At 43.5% G+C, this 17,393-nt stretch overlaps 1 protein-coding gene across 2 annotated transcripts in view; it reads left to right on the forward strand.

Annotated features, from left to right (window-relative positions):
• spega (striated muscle enriched protein kinase a) overlaps positions 1-16,718 on the forward strand; it is a 51,243-nt gene extending 34,525 nt beyond the window's left edge. Inside the window, exons 17-44 of one of the 2 annotated variants that reach the window (XM_056370359.1) lie at positions 42-231; positions 464-693; positions 789-908; positions 1,012-1,116; positions 1,369-1,575; positions 1,676-1,799; positions 2,512-2,684; positions 2,916-3,028; positions 3,238-3,406; positions 3,837-3,936; positions 4,904-5,104; positions 5,548-5,605; positions 5,688-5,765; positions 5,877-6,049; positions 6,189-6,215; positions 6,321-6,473; positions 6,572-6,614; positions 6,734-6,799; positions 7,245-9,960; positions 10,052-10,219; positions 11,549-11,671; positions 12,734-12,898; positions 13,025-13,727; positions 13,876-14,115; positions 14,226-14,449; positions 14,616-14,691; positions 14,925-15,074; positions 15,166-16,718. In XM_056370359.1, the coding sequence (XP_056226334.1) occupies positions 42-231; positions 464-693; positions 789-908; positions 1,012-1,116; positions 1,369-1,575; positions 1,676-1,799; positions 2,512-2,684; positions 2,916-3,028; positions 3,238-3,406; positions 3,837-3,936; positions 4,904-5,104; positions 5,548-5,605; positions 5,688-5,765; positions 5,877-6,049; positions 6,189-6,215; positions 6,321-6,473; positions 6,572-6,614; positions 6,734-6,799; positions 7,245-9,960; positions 10,052-10,219; positions 11,549-11,671; positions 12,734-12,898; positions 13,025-13,727; positions 13,876-14,115; positions 14,226-14,449; positions 14,616-14,691; positions 14,925-15,074; positions 15,166-15,403 (7,133 nt within the window). In that variant the 3' untranslated portion in view covers positions 15,404-16,718. The remainder of the gene's footprint in view (positions 1-41; positions 232-463; positions 694-788; positions 909-1,011; positions 1,117-1,368; positions 1,576-1,675; positions 1,800-2,511; positions 2,685-2,915; positions 3,029-3,237; positions 3,407-3,836; positions 3,937-4,903; positions 5,105-5,547; positions 5,606-5,687; positions 5,766-5,876; positions 6,050-6,188; positions 6,216-6,320; positions 6,474-6,571; positions 6,615-6,733; positions 6,800-7,244; positions 9,961-10,051; positions 10,220-11,548; positions 11,672-12,733; positions 12,899-13,024; positions 13,728-13,875; positions 14,116-14,225; positions 14,450-14,615; positions 14,692-14,924; positions 15,075-15,165) is intronic. The other variant, XR_008826760.1, reaches the window with a different exon arrangement.
• The last annotated feature ends 675 nt before the right edge of the window (positions 16,719-17,393 follow it).

The following is a 17,393-nucleotide window of genomic DNA, read 5'->3' on the forward strand; positions in this document are numbered from 1 at the left end:
GAAGTGTGCTGTTTGTTTTATCACATTAACATTTCTTTCAGAGACACGAGTGGAGGAGAGCGATAACGTTCGCATCCTTCAAGAGGGGGGTCGTCACTCGCTTGTCATCACCCACGTCAGCAGCAGCACAGAGGGCTTCTACACAGCAATCGCTCAAAATGTTCACGGAAAGTCTGAATGTACCGCTGAGCTCTACATGCAAGAACCCCGAGCTGCCATCTCCTCTCACATGTAAGAGACGTCATTCATATGGAAAACATCTCTATGAGCCACCGTGTCGTTTTAAAGGCTTTGAAAAATAAAACTAAGCTGTCGGTATAAAAGTAAGAGGAGCTGTTTTTTGTTTTCAAGGGCAAAGAAAAATGCTTCAAGGAAGGAAATCCCACTAAAAGGGGGGGAACTGTGTTACAAATATTAAATAAACTTGTCAATCTTTCAACCCGCCCCTCCTTCCTCCCTGCAGGGCCAAGCTGGAGAAGATGCCATCCATCCCCGAGGAGCCTGAAATGCTGGAGAGTGAGGTGGAGAGGAGGACCATGCCGGACTTCATCAAGCCTCTGGCTGATGTGGAGGTCATTGAAGGGAAAGAGGCGATGCTGAAGTGCAAGGTGGCAGGCCTGCCCTACCCGACCATGGCCTGGTACCACAACGGCAAGCGCATTGAGAGCAGTGAAGAACGCAAAATGACCCAGTGTAAGCAAAGGGCCCGATAACAAACAAAGCTAAGCTGTTTTTTTTTTTTGGTGGTGGAGATAGTGAATAAGTTAACGTGTGTGTCTGTTCTTCAGACAGGGATGTCCACAGTTTGGTCATTCGCAGCACCTGTCACGCTCATGGGGGCGTCTACAAGGCCGTCATCTCCAACAAAGTGGGCAAAGCAGCCTGCTATGCACATTTATATGTTACAGGTGGGGATGGATACTTAGTGTTTGAATTACATACAAGAATTGCCACTTCATATGTATATCTATATATATACTGTATATATACTGTCTATTTATTTGAAAACAGATATAGTCCCTGACCCTCCCGATGGCCCTCCAGTGATAGAAGCCATTACAGGCAAAACTATCAGCCTCAGCTGGAAGAGACCAAAGAGGCTTGACCCCTCATTTGGTAAGTTCACTGAGCTTCTTTATAACGATTTGATCCTTTGGCCTGAACATCGCACATTTATTTAGTGAGAAAAAACATTTCTTCTGCAGATTAAATTAAATTTAACACTATTTAAAGCATACGTGCCTTGGGCGTTTTGCTTTCTTTTCATTCTAAGATGTTTTTTATCTCATCAACACATATTTGAAAACAAAACTCTCTGTCTCTGCATCTTAAGCTCTTCGACTAAGTGACTAAACACCTTCTCTGCAGATGCCGGCTCCCTGCTGTATGTGGTCCAGCAGCAGCCTCTGGGCTCTATCCAGTGGTCTGTTGTGGCCTCTAACCTGAGGGAGACCAACTACACCGTCACCTCCCTGTCCAAGGGAGTGCGCTATGCTTTCAGAGTCCTGGCATCCACCGGCAAGACACTGAGCAAGCCGTCACCCTCCACTGACCTGATTCAGCTGCTGGACAGAGGTACCGAGACTGCAGGAGTCTTTAAGTCACTGTCACCTGTATAAACAAAATCCCCTTTAAGCAGATAATATATAAATGTCTTCTTCTGGTCTTTGTGCAGGACCCTATTTGAGAAAAGCACCGGTCATTTTGGACAAACCAGACATCTTGTATGTCGTTGAGAATCAACCTGCGAGCATCACGATCACGCTAAACCATGTGCATGCGGTTATCACCTGGAAAAGGTTAGTTCTTCTATCCCTTGTGACAAATAACGGGCTTGTATGTAAAAGACACTGTGCAGTGCAGGAAGGATTTTTTGTGCAAAATAATACAAGTGGTAATACGCCTGGGACTGGGGTTGTGCAGAATTGATGAGTTGTTTAAATCTTTGTTTAAATACTGAGATATTGTCTGATTTCTTGACAAGTGCAGGAAGCTCATTTCAAACAAAGAAACCCCTGCAGAAGAAATCTCTCAGGGGTCCGGCTCTGCTGGTTTTCATCTGGGTTCTGTTCTCAGCAGTGACAGTTCTATATATTTGGATAGAACATGTGAACATGAGTGTAGATCCAGAGGGGCAGGACTGAGAAGCACTGCTGTGCAGTGGTTCACATTGCTTTGATAGAATTTAGAATGTGACGTTCAAGCACATGTTGTTCTCTGTGGAGTTTTGCAGTTTCTTGGAGGAAAGCTTTGTTCATTTTTTAGTATCCCTGAGTCAAAAAAATGAACTACCTAACTAAACTAACTAAAAATACATATCTTCACTTAGTTTATTGTATTTACTCAAAATCACTCCAAGTTGAAATTTCAAAATGGGAGTATGATCACATCTAAAGGCAAAGATGATCCCTGCATGTACATGATGAATAGGACAAAAAAGCTTTGGGGAAACGGGGTTCAGGTCTTGATTTGTAGTCTATAACTGTGATATACTGCCTCTGTCTTCCTCAGGAGGGGGGTGGCGCTGGTCAACAGACCGGGGACGTGCGAGATGAGCATGCCAGATGACGATCAGCACACGCTGAAGCTCCAGCGACTCAGGAGCACAGACATCGGCCAGTTGGTGGTCACAGCCAACAACCAGTTTGGCAGTGACCTCTGCACGCTTCAGCTGGCCATGGCGGGTCAGTTGAGTCCAGGCCCAGAACCACTTCATAAATTTTAGTAACAACTTACTACTTATCCCTGGCAGCAGTAAATAACAGCAGTTTAGAATATAAGTTGAGTCATAGCTATTTTTGAAGTAAAGAATCATGAAATTTAAATAACTTCTTTAAAAATGACTTTTAAAATTACATTTCTTGTTTCTTCTTATAAATTCATATATATGTCTTTTTTTACCTCTTCTTCCACAGTGCCTCCTAAGTTTGAAACCATCATGGAGGATGTGGACGTGCACGTCGGGGAGACGTCCCGTCTGGCTGTTGTGGTTGAAGGGAAACCAGACCCAGATATTCTGTGGTATAAGGTACGATGTTTGAGTGTGAGAAAATGAGCGTCTGTCATTTTATGCTAGAATATCTACAAAATAGTTTAAAGACAATTTGATGTCAAATGTTGTTTAATTTGCATTAATTTCACAGCCAGGAATTTTCAACTGCTAGAGAAAACAGATTGAAGTTAGCAGTATTATCAGTGTACTCCAAAACCTTTTAATAATTGATCGGTCTGTTGCAGGATGATGAGCTTCTCTCTGAAAGCAGCCACTTCACGTTTGTGTACGACGACCCAGAATATTTCCTCGTTGTCCTCAATGCCCGCCCCGAACACTCCGGTGTGTACACCTGCACCGCCAAGAACCTGGCCGGCTCCAACTCCTGCAAGGCCGAACTCACAGTTCACACAGGTCGGCAGTTAACAGCATTGTATGCACAAACATATGTGGCATATAGACAGATTTGTGCCATGTTGAAGGGATCATAACTGTGTGGAATGAGGAAAGAGATAACACAATGAGAAATAAAAGACATGGTTTCCTCCGTTTGCTAATTTAGTTTAGATTGTATCCAGTTGCTGATGCAGTTGCAGTTGCTGACCTCTGTAAGCTAGTTGTCGTTGAAAATTGCACCTCTAAATCTGCACCATATGGGTGGGACAACAAGGTTTTTGAGACTGCAAAATGAAACCATCTGTCCCTATGCTGGCACACATGTACAACACACGACCCACAACACACACACACACACACACACACACACACACACACACACACAACACACACACACACACACACACACACACCCAAATAAAAACGCCTGTGTCTGTGCTCTCTGCAGAGCGAAAGGAAGCTGAAGAGCCAATGGAGGATGAGGGAACCATCCTGAGGAAGATGAGGCGTTTGACGGATTACTATGATATCCACAAAGAGATAGGGAGGTGAGTGAGTGAGTGTGTGTGTGTGTGTGTAACCGCACACAACCACGCACTGTTGTTTCACATCCCGTCACACACAGCATGGGCATTAATGGCTGTTTGAGAGCTGAAGGTGGGGCTGTGTGTGTGTGTGTGCGTGTTTGTGTGTGTGTGTGTGTGTGTGTGGGGGGGGGGGGGGGGGGTGTCACACCTGCTTAACAACAGTAGACAGTAACAACAGATGAGTCACCAGCCCGAGTGGAGTGAATACATTAGCCGACAGATGATTTGTTTTGCTGTGACTTGGTGGGGACAGGCATTCACTGTGAATTGTAGAGCAATCAGAACGGCTAAACAGGCAGACAGACAAGGAAATGTGTTTCCCAACAGCCGGTGAGAGACGGTCATTAAACGGAGCAGCCGTCTCAGAAAGGGAAGTCGGATTCAGATTTTCTCTCCTTCACCCAAGCAGGATGAAATACAATGACATACAACGGCGATGCCTCCTTTTTGTCTCCCTATGCTTCTGTAGTAGTGCTAATTACACACTGTGGATCTGTGTAACTGAATTACAAAGATCCACCCTTGAGATTTTGTTTTTCCCCGTTTCCTTGTTTTCCTTTTAAAATTAAAGGCTAATTGTTTCCGCTGTTACGGGCTATGTCATGACAAAGAGGGTGCCAACACAGAGATTGCACCCAAAAAGTAACTTAATTCCCTTAAAAATGGCATTTCTGTTTCTGCTGATCTCTAGTGGTTGAACTGTTCACCTTGCTACAGTGATGTACAGGTGTACCCCCCCAAAGGAATGGCTGTTATTTCTTCCATGAATATAACAATGCTTATGTTTTGATCATCAAACCGGTATGATCATAAAAAAAAAAGAGGCAGGCTGTTAATGTCTTGTCCTGTATCACATTCCTTTTTGTACATTTGACAGTTAAATAGAATAAGCCTAAACCCATAATGTCATCGCTATGTGACTGTGCAGGGGCGCCTTCTCCTATGTGAAGAGAGTGAAGGAGAAGAAGGGAAAGGCTGAGTTCGCTGCCAAGTTCATTTCTGCACGAGGAAAGAGGAAAGCCTTGGCCCTTAGAGAGATGGAGCTGCTGTCTGAGCTGGACAACGAGAGGATTCTCTACTTCCATGACGCCTTTGAGAAGAAGGACGTGGTGGTGCTCATCACAGAGTTGTATCCTTTTAGTGCAATCTAATTTTCAGCTGTTGTTGTACTTTAATTAATTATCCTCTGACATAGGATTGCAACAGAACAAACAATACGAATTATCAATGAGGGCAAACACACTACCTCTCCTGCAGCACTGTTTCAAATTTAATCTGCTTCACTGTCGACCAAAAGTGCACTTAAATGTATCTCAAGGACACTACAGATCCAAAGCATTAATCCTAATGTCTCCTGCAGTTCCCTGGAGGCATGAATGTAACGCAGCACATCTTTTTCTCTCCGACTCATCGCCGATGAGTGGAATTAGCAAGAGACGGGATGTGTGGGAGTTTTGCTCATTTATAATTCATTTCTCATGCACCTCCCGTTTGAATTGTGCAGTCAAGTTCCTCGCTTTGTCTTTTCTTTTTTTTTTTCTTTTTTTTTTTTTCCTCAACTCTTGCGCGAAGATGTCACGAGGAGTTTCTGGAAAGAATGGCCAAAAAAACAACAGTCATGGAGCTGGAGGTTTGTGTGCTTCCTCTGACTGCACTGCGCCATCATTATGTAACATGACTTTTAAGTTCGTTCCCTTATGTTTTCTCCACAGATCCGTTGTAGTGTTCAGCAGCTTTTGGAGGGTCTTCGTTATCTTCACCAAAAAAACATTGCCCACCTTGATATAAAGGTATCACCGCTGCTTCTGTATCAAATGTATTCTATCAAGATTGTTCACATTCATATTTTCATTCTTTTATAAGTAACTAACATTGTTGTTTCTGGGTACACCCTCTTCTAGCCAGAAAATATTCTAATGGCAAGTCCCGGGAGTGACCAGATCCGCATTTGTGACTTTGGAAATGCCATAAAATTGGAGACTTCAGAGGGGTACTACTGCAAATACGGCACGCCAGAATATGTTGCTCCAGAGATTGTTAATCAAACTCCCGTCTCCACGGCAACAGACATATGGTGAGCCACCTGTTCTCCAGCGTTAAGAAGTGACTACACGCTCCAGGCACTGCCTTGTTATCTGCAACTGAATCAAATCTGACTGTCTGTGTTGTTCCTGAATATTCACGTGTTCTTCATCTGTCCCGCTCACCCACAGGCCTGTTGGTGTCATCACTTACCTCTGGTATGTTATATAGTATTTTGCCACATAGTGTGTATTTTTTTTTTTATAGTTTCAGCATCACCAAAATCAAAGAATGATTTCTTTTCTTTTCTTTATTTATTTCAGTCTGACTGGTGTGTCTCCTTTTGCCGGGGAGAACGACAGAGCCACCGCGTTAAACATCCGCAACTACAACGTGGCGTTTGAGGAGAGCATGTTTTCTGACCTCTGCAAAGAAGCAAAGGGATTTGTCATCAAACTTCTGGTGGTGGACAGACTGTAAGCATCCCGATGACTCTGTCCTATTGTTTGTCGGTTTTAGCAGCGTTTGAACTGTCGTATGCGGCTTCGTCATTTGCATATTTTCCCTCTCCTAGGAGGCCCAGTGCCATTGAGTGCCTTCGTCATCCTTGGTTCAAGGTGAGCCATCATTTAGAAAAATAGGTCACACAGCCTCAAACTCTTCAGTGTGTCATGGGGTTTCTATTTATATCTCCACTAAGGTTAATAATGACACCCCTCTTTTTTTTGTCCCGCAGTCGCCAACGAACAAGAGCATCAGCACAGCTTTGCTAAAACAAGTCTTGTCTAGAAGGCGGTGGCAGGTAAGGCACTGTAGATGACTTATTTGTAAACACACATTTAATTTGTGGAAATAAGAGACTGAGACACATAAAGACTCTCAGGGCTGACTCCTCTAGAACTAGATTAAAGTTAAAGGCTTTTTATACCAGAATAAGTCACATTGGATTTCTCAGACATAGTTAAGAACAGTCCTTCTTTCACCATACTCTAAATATAAAATATAATCATACTTTAAATGAACAGATTTCCTAAAGGAAGATTGGAAATGGTCCAGGATTAAATTAAAGACCTAAATTAAACCTTCAAAGGTGGCAGGACTAACTAATGTGATGCTATCTTCACATATGAAGAGAGGTTGCTGGTCAGATAACCCATATTCTTCATAACAATGATTGTAAACTCTTTTCAGTATGAAATAAAGAATTAAACGCCTCTGTTGCCTTTTTTTTTTTTCTTTTTCTTCAGCGTTCCCTTATCAGCTACAAAGCCAAGATGATTATGCGGTCTATCCCAGAGCTCCTGAATGACTCATACAGCCACGTCTCCATAGCTGTGGCCCGGCATTTAAAAGACGGCTCCCCACAGCTTTCCTCCTCCTCTGACTCAGATGCAGATGTGGATGAGCTTCCCTTCATTCCCATGCCACTGTCCATGGTCTTTTCTGGTTCAAGGGTCTCCCTTAACGAGATCCCAGGTGACGAAGATGTCACTGGATGGCCCAGTGTGCTTGCAGACGGGACAAAGAAAAATATTGAGTTAGCAAGTGCAAGAGGGGCTGGTAAAGGGTTGAAAGATGAAGAGGAAGCCCCAAATGGAGAAAAAGTGGAAAAGACAAAACGAGTTCCCCTTAAAAAAGGATCAAGTCTGGAGTCTGACGAATCAGATACAAGAGCGAGGAGGGCGACCATGAGGAGAGGAAGCTCTGCTGATTCAGCACTGCTTCTCCACATTGACCCAGAGGAGGGAAATGTCAATGAGGCTTCAGAGGCAAGTAACAAGAGCCTGAAAAAGGCTGTTTCTATGGAGCTACCCAATCGCAGCCCAAGCCCCGGGGCAGCGAAGTTAAGCCAGGAGGATTATGCCCTAAAACTGGAACTGATGAGACAGCGGCTGCTCAGGGGAGGAAGCGTGGACAAGAAGATGAGCGGCCTGCGAGGGCCCTTGTTTGAAACACTGGGCATGGAAGATGAGAGGCAGACAAGGTCTCTGGATAGAAATCTGAGGAGATCCAGAGCAGGGCCGTCGACAGTCACCAGAGCAGCGTCTTCTGATAGTCCTGGAGAGGACATGCCAAAGACCAAAGTTTTTCGCAAAAGCGCCTCCTTCAGTCAGGGGGATTCTGAACCCATGCCGCTGCACCGCAGGTTTGGAGCACCATTAGAGATCCCGTCTGTGAGCAATGAGAGCATTGAAGGGAAAAAGCTCCAGGAGGCAACCTCAATGTCGGCACTAACTGAGCTAACAACACTGGAGTCTACATGTACCTCCCCCACAATGAGGACTTCCTTTGTACTCCCAACACCAGGAGGGGACCAACAGCAAAAGCAGAGCATTGTGAAAGTACACGAGGACATGGATGGGATAACAGAGAAAAGGACCAAAAACCAGTTAGAAGTGGCAGATAAAGTAGAACTCGAGTCTAGATCACCCTCTGTAATTACTCCTATAATTGTGATAGAGGAAGATGATGAAGAAGAAGAGAGGAAGGAAAATCAGCAGTTACATATTTATGAAAAGGATGTGAAGGGAGAAACACCACAAAATAGTAAACCGTCATCTGCATATGCAAGTGTCATTCAAGCTGTTGCAGGGCCAGTTCAAACATCTGACAAGGCCCAATCCAAAGACCCTTCAGCTACAGCCAAGCCAAGCGGTACGAAGGGCGCAGATACCCCTACGTTACCTGAACATCCAGCAGTATTTGCCAAAGTAGCAACTGCCGACCGATCTCCTGGTTCTGTTTCCACATCATCAAATCCTGATCTTCCTGCCAGCCCCCGCCAGCCTGTGCTCAGATCAGACATCAAAGACATCGACTCAGAAGAGGTCTTTGAAGCCAGGTTCAAGAAACGGGAGTCGTCTTTGACCCGGGGACTCCGAAAACTGACCAGAAATAAATCAGAAGAGAAGTCCCCGGTACTAAGCCGGAAGGCAGTCGAGGGGGGCGAAGAGGTTTACAGGCCGGGTCCAAGGGGGGCACCTCTTGAGATGGTATCCAAGGGACTACAGGAGAGATCTAAATCTGTTCAAGATTTAAGAGGAGAAGATAAGGAAACGGGTCTGGGAATAATCGGGAGGTTGTCGTTGCGGAGCAAAAGGTCAGCATCTGTTGATAAGAAGGGTGATAAGCCAAAGGAGGAAAAGCATCAGAATGTGCAGGAATCTGCTGTAAGCAAGAGGGTTTCATGGGCTATTGGTCGCAGTAAGTCCCTGGACACAAAGGAGCTGAACAGCGCAGGGGCACAGAGGCAGCTCGAGGAGAGAGAGCAAAGAAAAGCCGAGGAGTCATCGGTTTCTGCCATGAGACGCAAGTTTGAGTCCAAAGTGGCTGGAATCTCTGCCAAAATCAGGACACAGTCAGAGGAGAGAAAAGATAAAGATGTTGGGGGAAGTCAGAAAGAGCTGGTGCAAAAGGATCTAAAGAAAGTCACAGATTCCCCTGTCCTGGCAATGCGGCACAAGTTCGAGAACAAAGTGGCAGAAATATCCACAAAAATACGCAGTCAGTCCGAGGAGAGACAAGGAGACGCAGAGGGGAAGAGGACACCCCTGTTTACTCGCCACCGTCATACCCAGTCAGAGGGGCGTGGGCTCAAAGGAATGGGCATCCCTGAGAATCAGCTCGCAAAACAAACCGGTGCCGGTGCGTCCAAGGAATCGATAGAATCCACGTCTAGCATCCATTCCGAAAAGGCATCGGAGAGCGACAGGCGATCACGGTGGGACAGGTGGGGTTTGACAAGGGGCAAGAAAGACAAAACGCCTTCCCAACCCGATCTGCCCTCATCCGTCTCCAAGGAGGAGGGTTTATCAAAAAGCCAGCAGTTTATCCGCTCCGCTTCGGATTTTGCTCCGGTGTTCCACATCAAACTGAGAGACCACATCTTATTGGAGGGGGAAACTGTAACTCTCAGCTGCCTTCCAGCCGGAAGCCCGCATCCAGAAATCACATGGATGAAAGGTGTCGTACAACTGTTTGGCTTTATTTTGGTTTTAATCCAGAAGCTGCTGCACAGTTACTTTTTCTTTGTGTGTGTGTGTGTGTATTCCAGATCGGAAACCGCTGGAGGTGGATGACAGAATCAGCCTGGTCTCCCACCCAGATGGCAGGCAGCTTCTTATGATCATGAAGTCCAGTCGGAGGGACGCTGGAATTTATGAGTGTGTAGCTACCAACCCCATAGCTACCATCACCACCTCCTGTACACTCTCCATAGCGTGTAAGTAGCTTGTTTAGCCTATAGTTAGTTTAGCAGTTCATCTGTTGTTTTATAAAACGGGTTCCTCTCTTAGTAGAGGTACATCTGCTCCTTTGTCTTTCATGGGCATACAGTAATTATCTTCATAATGTGATGTATTTTACATAATTGAATCTTAATTGCAGGGAGAATGGTATGATTATTAATACAATTGAAATGAATATTAATGTCAGCAGATTCATTTTACAGTAGATTAACTAAATGGATTTTTTTCACTTCTCTCATATTCATCATGTAATAGGAACAAATGATACTTCCTGCAAATTGGTAGATGTTGCGTTTTTAAAATTGGCTGTGTCAGGTCATATTCAAGACTCCGGTCATGCCTTCACACAAATAGCGTGTAATGAGAACAACGGAGCTTCAACACGGCCGATGCCGCTCACAAATGCAACACAAATAATAAGACTTTTGATGCCTCAGTGGAAAATACATTTCTTAGATGTCAGAGGCAGTCGATCACATTTGAACTTTATTTTCTTACAGCTTTGTACATGTAGTATTACCTATCTCGACCGCTGATGCTATTTGTCTTCCCTTGATAATCTGTTTGCAGTGTGAAAAATATTTCAGACAGCTGATCTTGCCAGAAGCACTGGCTCAACCGTCCATGCCAGTGCACAGCCTTAATGGGAAATGCATTGTGAGATACAGGAACGGCAAGAGCTGCGTCATGTTTGGTTTGGTTTAACAACAAAATTTGAAGCGTTGCCTGGCTCCTTTTTGTACCCTGGGTTTGTCAAAAGGAACATCTTGTCTTTTTTTTTCTGACAATTTCATATAAATAAATGATCATACACCATCACCAATTGTAGTAGTTGTAATGTAAACTATACATAATTCATGTTATTCTAAAGAGTGTCTAATAAGACATCAACATCTGGCAGAAAATAGAGGAAAAACTGAACATTAAGCATGAAAAGCTCTGATTAAACAGAGACCCGAACGACAGGAAGTCAAACATTATCAACAAACAAAACAGATCAGGGTATTGATGATTGAGTGTTGGCCTGTAGGAGTGGCTGTTAAAACAACACCAATTAGCTCTGGGATCAGTAACATTGGAATAAAAAGAAATGTATGAATTTCCACTTCAAATATGTAACATCACCTTTTGTGAAAGCCTGTACAGGGTACAGCTCAATCTTGCCCACACACGCTCGCGTAGAGAGACACAGCTGTGCACATAAGCCACTGAAACCACACAAAAATAGAGCTTTGTACACTGATCTCATTTGTTCTTTTTCACTCTCCTCCTTTCCCAACCCTCTCTTTTACCTCGTTATAAAGGTGTTCCAAAACGGCCGGGGACCCCTGAAGTCCCCCAGACTTATAACAACACGGCCCTGGTGCTCTGGAAGCCAGCAGACACCAAGTCCCCATGCACCTACACACTAGAAAGAAAAACAGAAGGTGAGTGAGTATTGATAAATTCCCTTAGCTCATCCAAATAAATATCCTGATTTCCTTTTTAAAATAAGCTGTGAAATGTTTTATTTTTACCCGGCCTGTAGGTCATTTGGGTTGTTTTCAAACTACAATCCTTTTATGTAAAAGTCAGTGTGATGTGGTGTAGCCACAGGAGTGAAAATGAAATTAAACTAAAGGATTCAATCTCCAAGGAGGAAGCAGTGTTTGAAAAGCTTAGACAATATTTGGCTTTTTTACTGTGTGTGTGGAGAATGCTCAGGAAAATAAGTTTTCCAATCCCACAGACGCTACTTAGACAGAGAAAATGAGTCGGTGCACGAAGGAATAGTGACTGTACCAGTGCTGATCTCAAAGCTTTTTGTCATTATGCATGATGAATCATCATTATCTCATAATGTGGTGGATGAAAAATAAAATTGGAGTAGCAGACTCAGAGTTCATGAATATTTATTGACCTTTATTGTCTGATAAATTTATTCTGGCATGTATCGCCTTGTAGCTGCATTCACAATCAGATCTCTGTCAGGCAACACTGATGTAGGTACTCTGAGTCGTGCGTCATTACCTGATTTACATTTTAATTCAGGTCTGTTTCATCACGCCTGCATATGAAATAAGATGCTATGACAAATCATTTGTCAGCAGGCAAACTGAGCATTAACTTGTTTTTGTATACAGAACATTTTGAAATTATCATTTGAAGCTTTTGTTTTTTTTCCCATGTGCATCAGTCATTATTAGTTTGACAACACCTCCATCTAGTGTTGCTTATGAGAACTACAAGTCATTTAACATTAAAACACTTGATCAGGGTTTACTTTCAAGCTTCTGTTCACTGTTTACTTTTTTTTTCTTCAAGACTCATCTTTCTCCTCAGCATAATGTCACTTTACATTAATAAAAATCCAATATGCATATCTTAATATATACTATATTGTAATATAATATGTGCACAGCATTTGGTTTCTGTGTACACACCATTCTCTGTCTATGAAGCTCACAGCAACATCACACATGCTCCCGTCTTTCCCCTCGTCTCTGCAGGAGAATCTAAGTGGATGACCGTAGCGACTGGAGTTGTTGATTGCTACTACAATGTCACAAACCTGCCACCAGATGGCACCTTTAGGTTCCGTGTCTCCTGTGTCAATAAGGCTGGACAGGGACCGTACAGCAACTGCTCAGCTCCAGTCCGCCTGGACCCAACAGGTATTTTATACACTGTCAACCTTTTCTAAGAGGATGTGCCCTGAGTAGATTTTCAAATGAGCATCTGGAGTTTGAGCAGTATTTTGACTGGTTTTATTTAAAACATTTCATTTGTCACTTTCCCAGCTGAAGGCGCGTCACCCGCTGTTGCCGTTGTGAAGACTGTCCCAAACCCACCTGAACCGGTTGTCACCTCTTCAGTCACCATGCCTTCACTCAAAGCGGTCCAGAACAGCACTCCCAGGATAACTGTCTCCACCATCACCTTCACCTCCACCTCTGCAAAAGATTCAGCCGCCCCTGTTGCGCTCCCACTTCTGACTACGTCCCCATCCAAAATGGTGGTCACGCCCGCCCGTCCGTCCTCTCTGCCTTTCAGTCCTACAACAAATCCTTCATCACCATCTGTGGGCGCGACGCCCGAGGAGGCTCAAAAAATGAGCTCCAATCTTCCCTCTTCACCCACAGTCAAAGCACCTCCACCCTTTGTCCTCCCCAAACCCCAGAGTCCAATAAACGTGGTGACCCCTATGACCCAGACCCCACCCATATCACCCCCACCTCCTCTTGTAACACCACCTTCAAACCCCACAAAACCAGCAGTGGCGTCTGTGCCCATGTATGTCCCCACCACCACGGTCACTGCTCGTGTGGCCCCAACTCCCGTCTCCTTTGCCCCACAAGTGCTCCAGGCGTCCAGCCTGAGCCCCATCGGTGAAGGGGCCAGTACCCCCACCAGAGGCACCCCATCTGGACACACTATGACCTCCACCGTTCTACGACAGGGGGTTCCACAGAAACCCTACACTTTCCTGGAAGAGAAAGCAAGGTACTCTGGGAAATATTTATGGATTTTTTGTGACTTTACAATGGATTAATTTAACTTAAACCAAATATCAGTGCAAAAAGAAACCTAATGTTGCTAAGCTGTGGCTCATATTATACATTGTATTTTTGTGTTTTTTGTTTTTTGCCAGGGGTCGATTTGGAGTGATCCGCGAGTGCAGAGAGAACGCAACAGGCAAAATGTACATGGCGAAGATCATTCCCTACAGTCAGGAGAACAAGCAGGAAGTCCTGAAGGAGTACGAGATCCTGAAATCTCTTCACAGTGAAAAGGTCATGGCTCTACACGAAGCCTACGTCACACCGCGGTACCTGGTGCTGGTGGCGGAGTACTGCACCGGCAAAGAGCTGCTGTACAGCCTCGTGGACAGGTAGGATGCACTCTTTTAGACTCTTATGAGTTAAATATCCTTTTTAAAATGAATAAAATCAACTCTCAAAAGTTGCACATCAGTTAAAGCTGTATTTTGGTCCACCTAAGGTTCCGCTACTCCGAGGACGACGTGGTGGGTTACCTGGTCCAGATCCTCCAGGGAGTCGAGTACCTCCACAATCGGCGCGTCCTCCACCTCGACCTTAAGCCGGACAACATCATGGTGACCAACCTCAACGCCATCAAGATTGTGGACTTTGGGAGCGCTCAGAGCTTCAACCCTCTCAGCCTCAAACACAGGGACTCAGAAGCAGGAACACTGGAGTACATGGGTGAGGACAAGAACTTTTAATGACTGGTTTGTTGATGTTTACTTGTTATTTTGTGTCTATCTCTTGAGTTTTATTCTTCAAGCTGTCATCGCGCAACGTTTGGCTACACTGATCCATACTTTTCTAACTTTTTCGTTACTCTCACTGTGCACACACATGACCCAAGCTCCTGAGATGGTGAAAGGGGAAGTGGTTGGTCCTCCTGCAGATATTTGGACTATTGGAGTTGTCATCTACATTATGTACGTCGACAAAATTCATTTTGTTTCTTTTTATTTCACATCACTGTAATTCATCATCACAGTCATCAGCATTGCATATATGATGGAAAATTTGAAGTTTAATCCCAGAAAATCATGTTTATTTGTTAACTTTTAAAGAAGTTGTATAACAGTATTTTGTGAAAGTAGGTGACATATTTTACAAATTATGTGAATTTTAAATTTTAATAGTTTTTTTCTGTGTTTACAACCAGGCTTAGTGGTCGACTGCCCTTTGAAGATAAAGACCCTCTAAAAGTCGAATCTAAAATCCTGATGGCGAAGTTTGACCCAGCAAAACTGTACACAAATGTGTCCCAAAGTGCCTCTGCCTTTCTCAAGAAGATGTTGAGCAGTTACCCATGGTCAGTACCGGCAAAAGTTGGTTTTACACTTCCTTTGAGAAAGAAAAAAAAAAAAAAGTGAAGTTCTGTGTATTTGTATGTGTATTTTCAGGGCCCGTCCTACTACACGAGACTGCTTCACGCACGCCTGGCTGCAGGATTCCTACCTGATGAAGCTGAGGAGACAAACGCTCACCTTCACCTCCAGCCGACTCAAAGAGTTTCTGGTGGAACAACAAAGCTGTCGCACAGAGGGCGCCACAAAGCACAAAGTGCTGCTGCGCACCTACCAGAGCTCGCCCCAGTCCCCGGCGTCTGGGACTGCACCGCATGTTCCCAGCCCAGAGTGAAATGATGGTGGAAATGCTGCACCAGACGTGACTTTGCAGAGTCTGATCTGCACACAGTGAAGCAAAGTAACAACTTTTTCCATCTCAAGTCCTCTGTGAATTACCGCTGCATGAAAAATGTCAGCCTGCCAAGTGAGGCACAGGAAAACACACAGGGGACAGGCAGACAGCTGGATATGGCTAAAATATCCAAAGAAAGGACAGTCTGCGTGTTATTTTGGGAGAATTCAACATTCAACACTAATGGGATTCTGAGATGAAACGACAATGCAAAGAGAAACGGAAAGAGAAGCGGACTGCCTGACGTCTGAATTGTTGAAGTTCAGAACTGCTCATAAAGTTTTAATCCACTGAAAGGACACAGGATGTTCTTTGGTTTTCTTTGATTGCACAATTTCTCAGTCATATTGTGAATTTTGAAATTGCACATTATTATTTGGTTTAGATGAACACTGGTCTCCATTCTGCACGATCAGCCACTGCGCAACTTTGTTTATGTCACTAAATTTAGTAGTAGACAACTCATGTGAATGTACCATGATTTAAGCTGCTAATTAATTTTTGCATTTACTTACACTCAAAGCCAAAAATATTCTTTTGTTCTTGAAATTGTTTACTTTTTCATGTTAATTTATTTGCATGTGTGTGTGTGTGTGTGTGCGCGCAAGCATTTTTGATTCACTTCTCGAATTGGCGTCGAGGCAAAAAAATAAAAATAAGGAGTGTCTTTGTGATTGGTGTTAGGATTCACACAGTAAAAATGAACTGTTTTAGGATGAGCTAGGAATTTGTGGTACAACTTCTTGTTCTGTGGTTAATACTGATCTCTAACTGTAATACAACTATGAAAAGCAGTCTGTAATGTAGATAACGTTTTAGTTTGAAAAGTCATGCACACTGGTAAATTACTGTTGTTTCTCAGTATTGCCCATTGGTTGGTCAGGTTGCTTGAATCATGATCACCCAGTCAGTGCCTGAATCGGATTAACATCCAAAATATTTATCTTGTCAATGCCTCCATTGGTTCTAATTTACAATTGAATTATTTGAACAAAGCAAAAATTTGACTACAATATTTGGACTTTACAAGAACAGACAGATGCATATAGATTCTTAAATACATGCACACATTTATACATACAGTACATGCAGTCCTTGTAATAATAGAACGTCTTGTGTATTGCTCTATCACAGTGTTCTTTTTTGTATGAATTTGGACGGTTGAAGATTTGTAAATGTACCAATTTGCGGTGTTTATATGTGGAAAAGTTGAAAATGTTTTTATGAGATAGTATGTAATAAACTATTGATACAACTGAGAAAATTAACGTTTCTTCTGAGTGGGACACTGTTTTGGGATAAGCACCTACATTTTGGATTTGCAAGAACCACCGAGAGCTTTAAGAATTCTTCTGTTTTTACAACATGTTTGCAATTAAAATACATTTATACAGGCAGGCAGGAGTAACACAATGCAAGCACCTTTGTATAGTCTTCCATTGTGTGCAAAACTTAGCTGTTGTTTTGCTGAGGTTCCCATGGAACCCTCAAGGATAGTTGATAGTGATGCGGTTCAGGAACCTTAACATAAAAGGATACAAGTGAATTGTACTTTAAAATGCCGACATAGTAAAACTGCTTGATCTTAGAGTGTAGTATTGGACAGTTTGCCTCATCAAGCCCAGGTGTGATTAATAACAATAATAGCCTCATTCCATTCAGGTGTACCTGTTCCATGAAGCTGCTATTTTGCATGCTGGCTTACTGTCATGGATTACAGGCACACTTACATGAAACAGTGTCAGCATTAGTTAATGTTTTACCCCATGTTTTTCCTATACTCTGTTCACTCATAAAGTCTGTTCCATTGCAAAAAAGAGTCTGTTGTCCCACAATGCAATACACAACAAAAATGAATGAGCTGCTCACAGCTGGACAAAGGAATAATTAAGGACAGCTGTAGTAAAAGAAGTATTCAGATCTTTTACTT

Source organism: Seriola aureovittata, chromosome 24 (genome assembly GCF_021018895.1).
Source record: "Seriola aureovittata isolate HTS-2021-v1 ecotype China chromosome 24, ASM2101889v1, whole genome shotgun sequence".
In the NCBI taxonomy this organism is placed as follows: Eukaryota; Metazoa; Chordata; class Actinopteri; order Carangiformes; family Carangidae; genus Seriola; species Seriola aureovittata.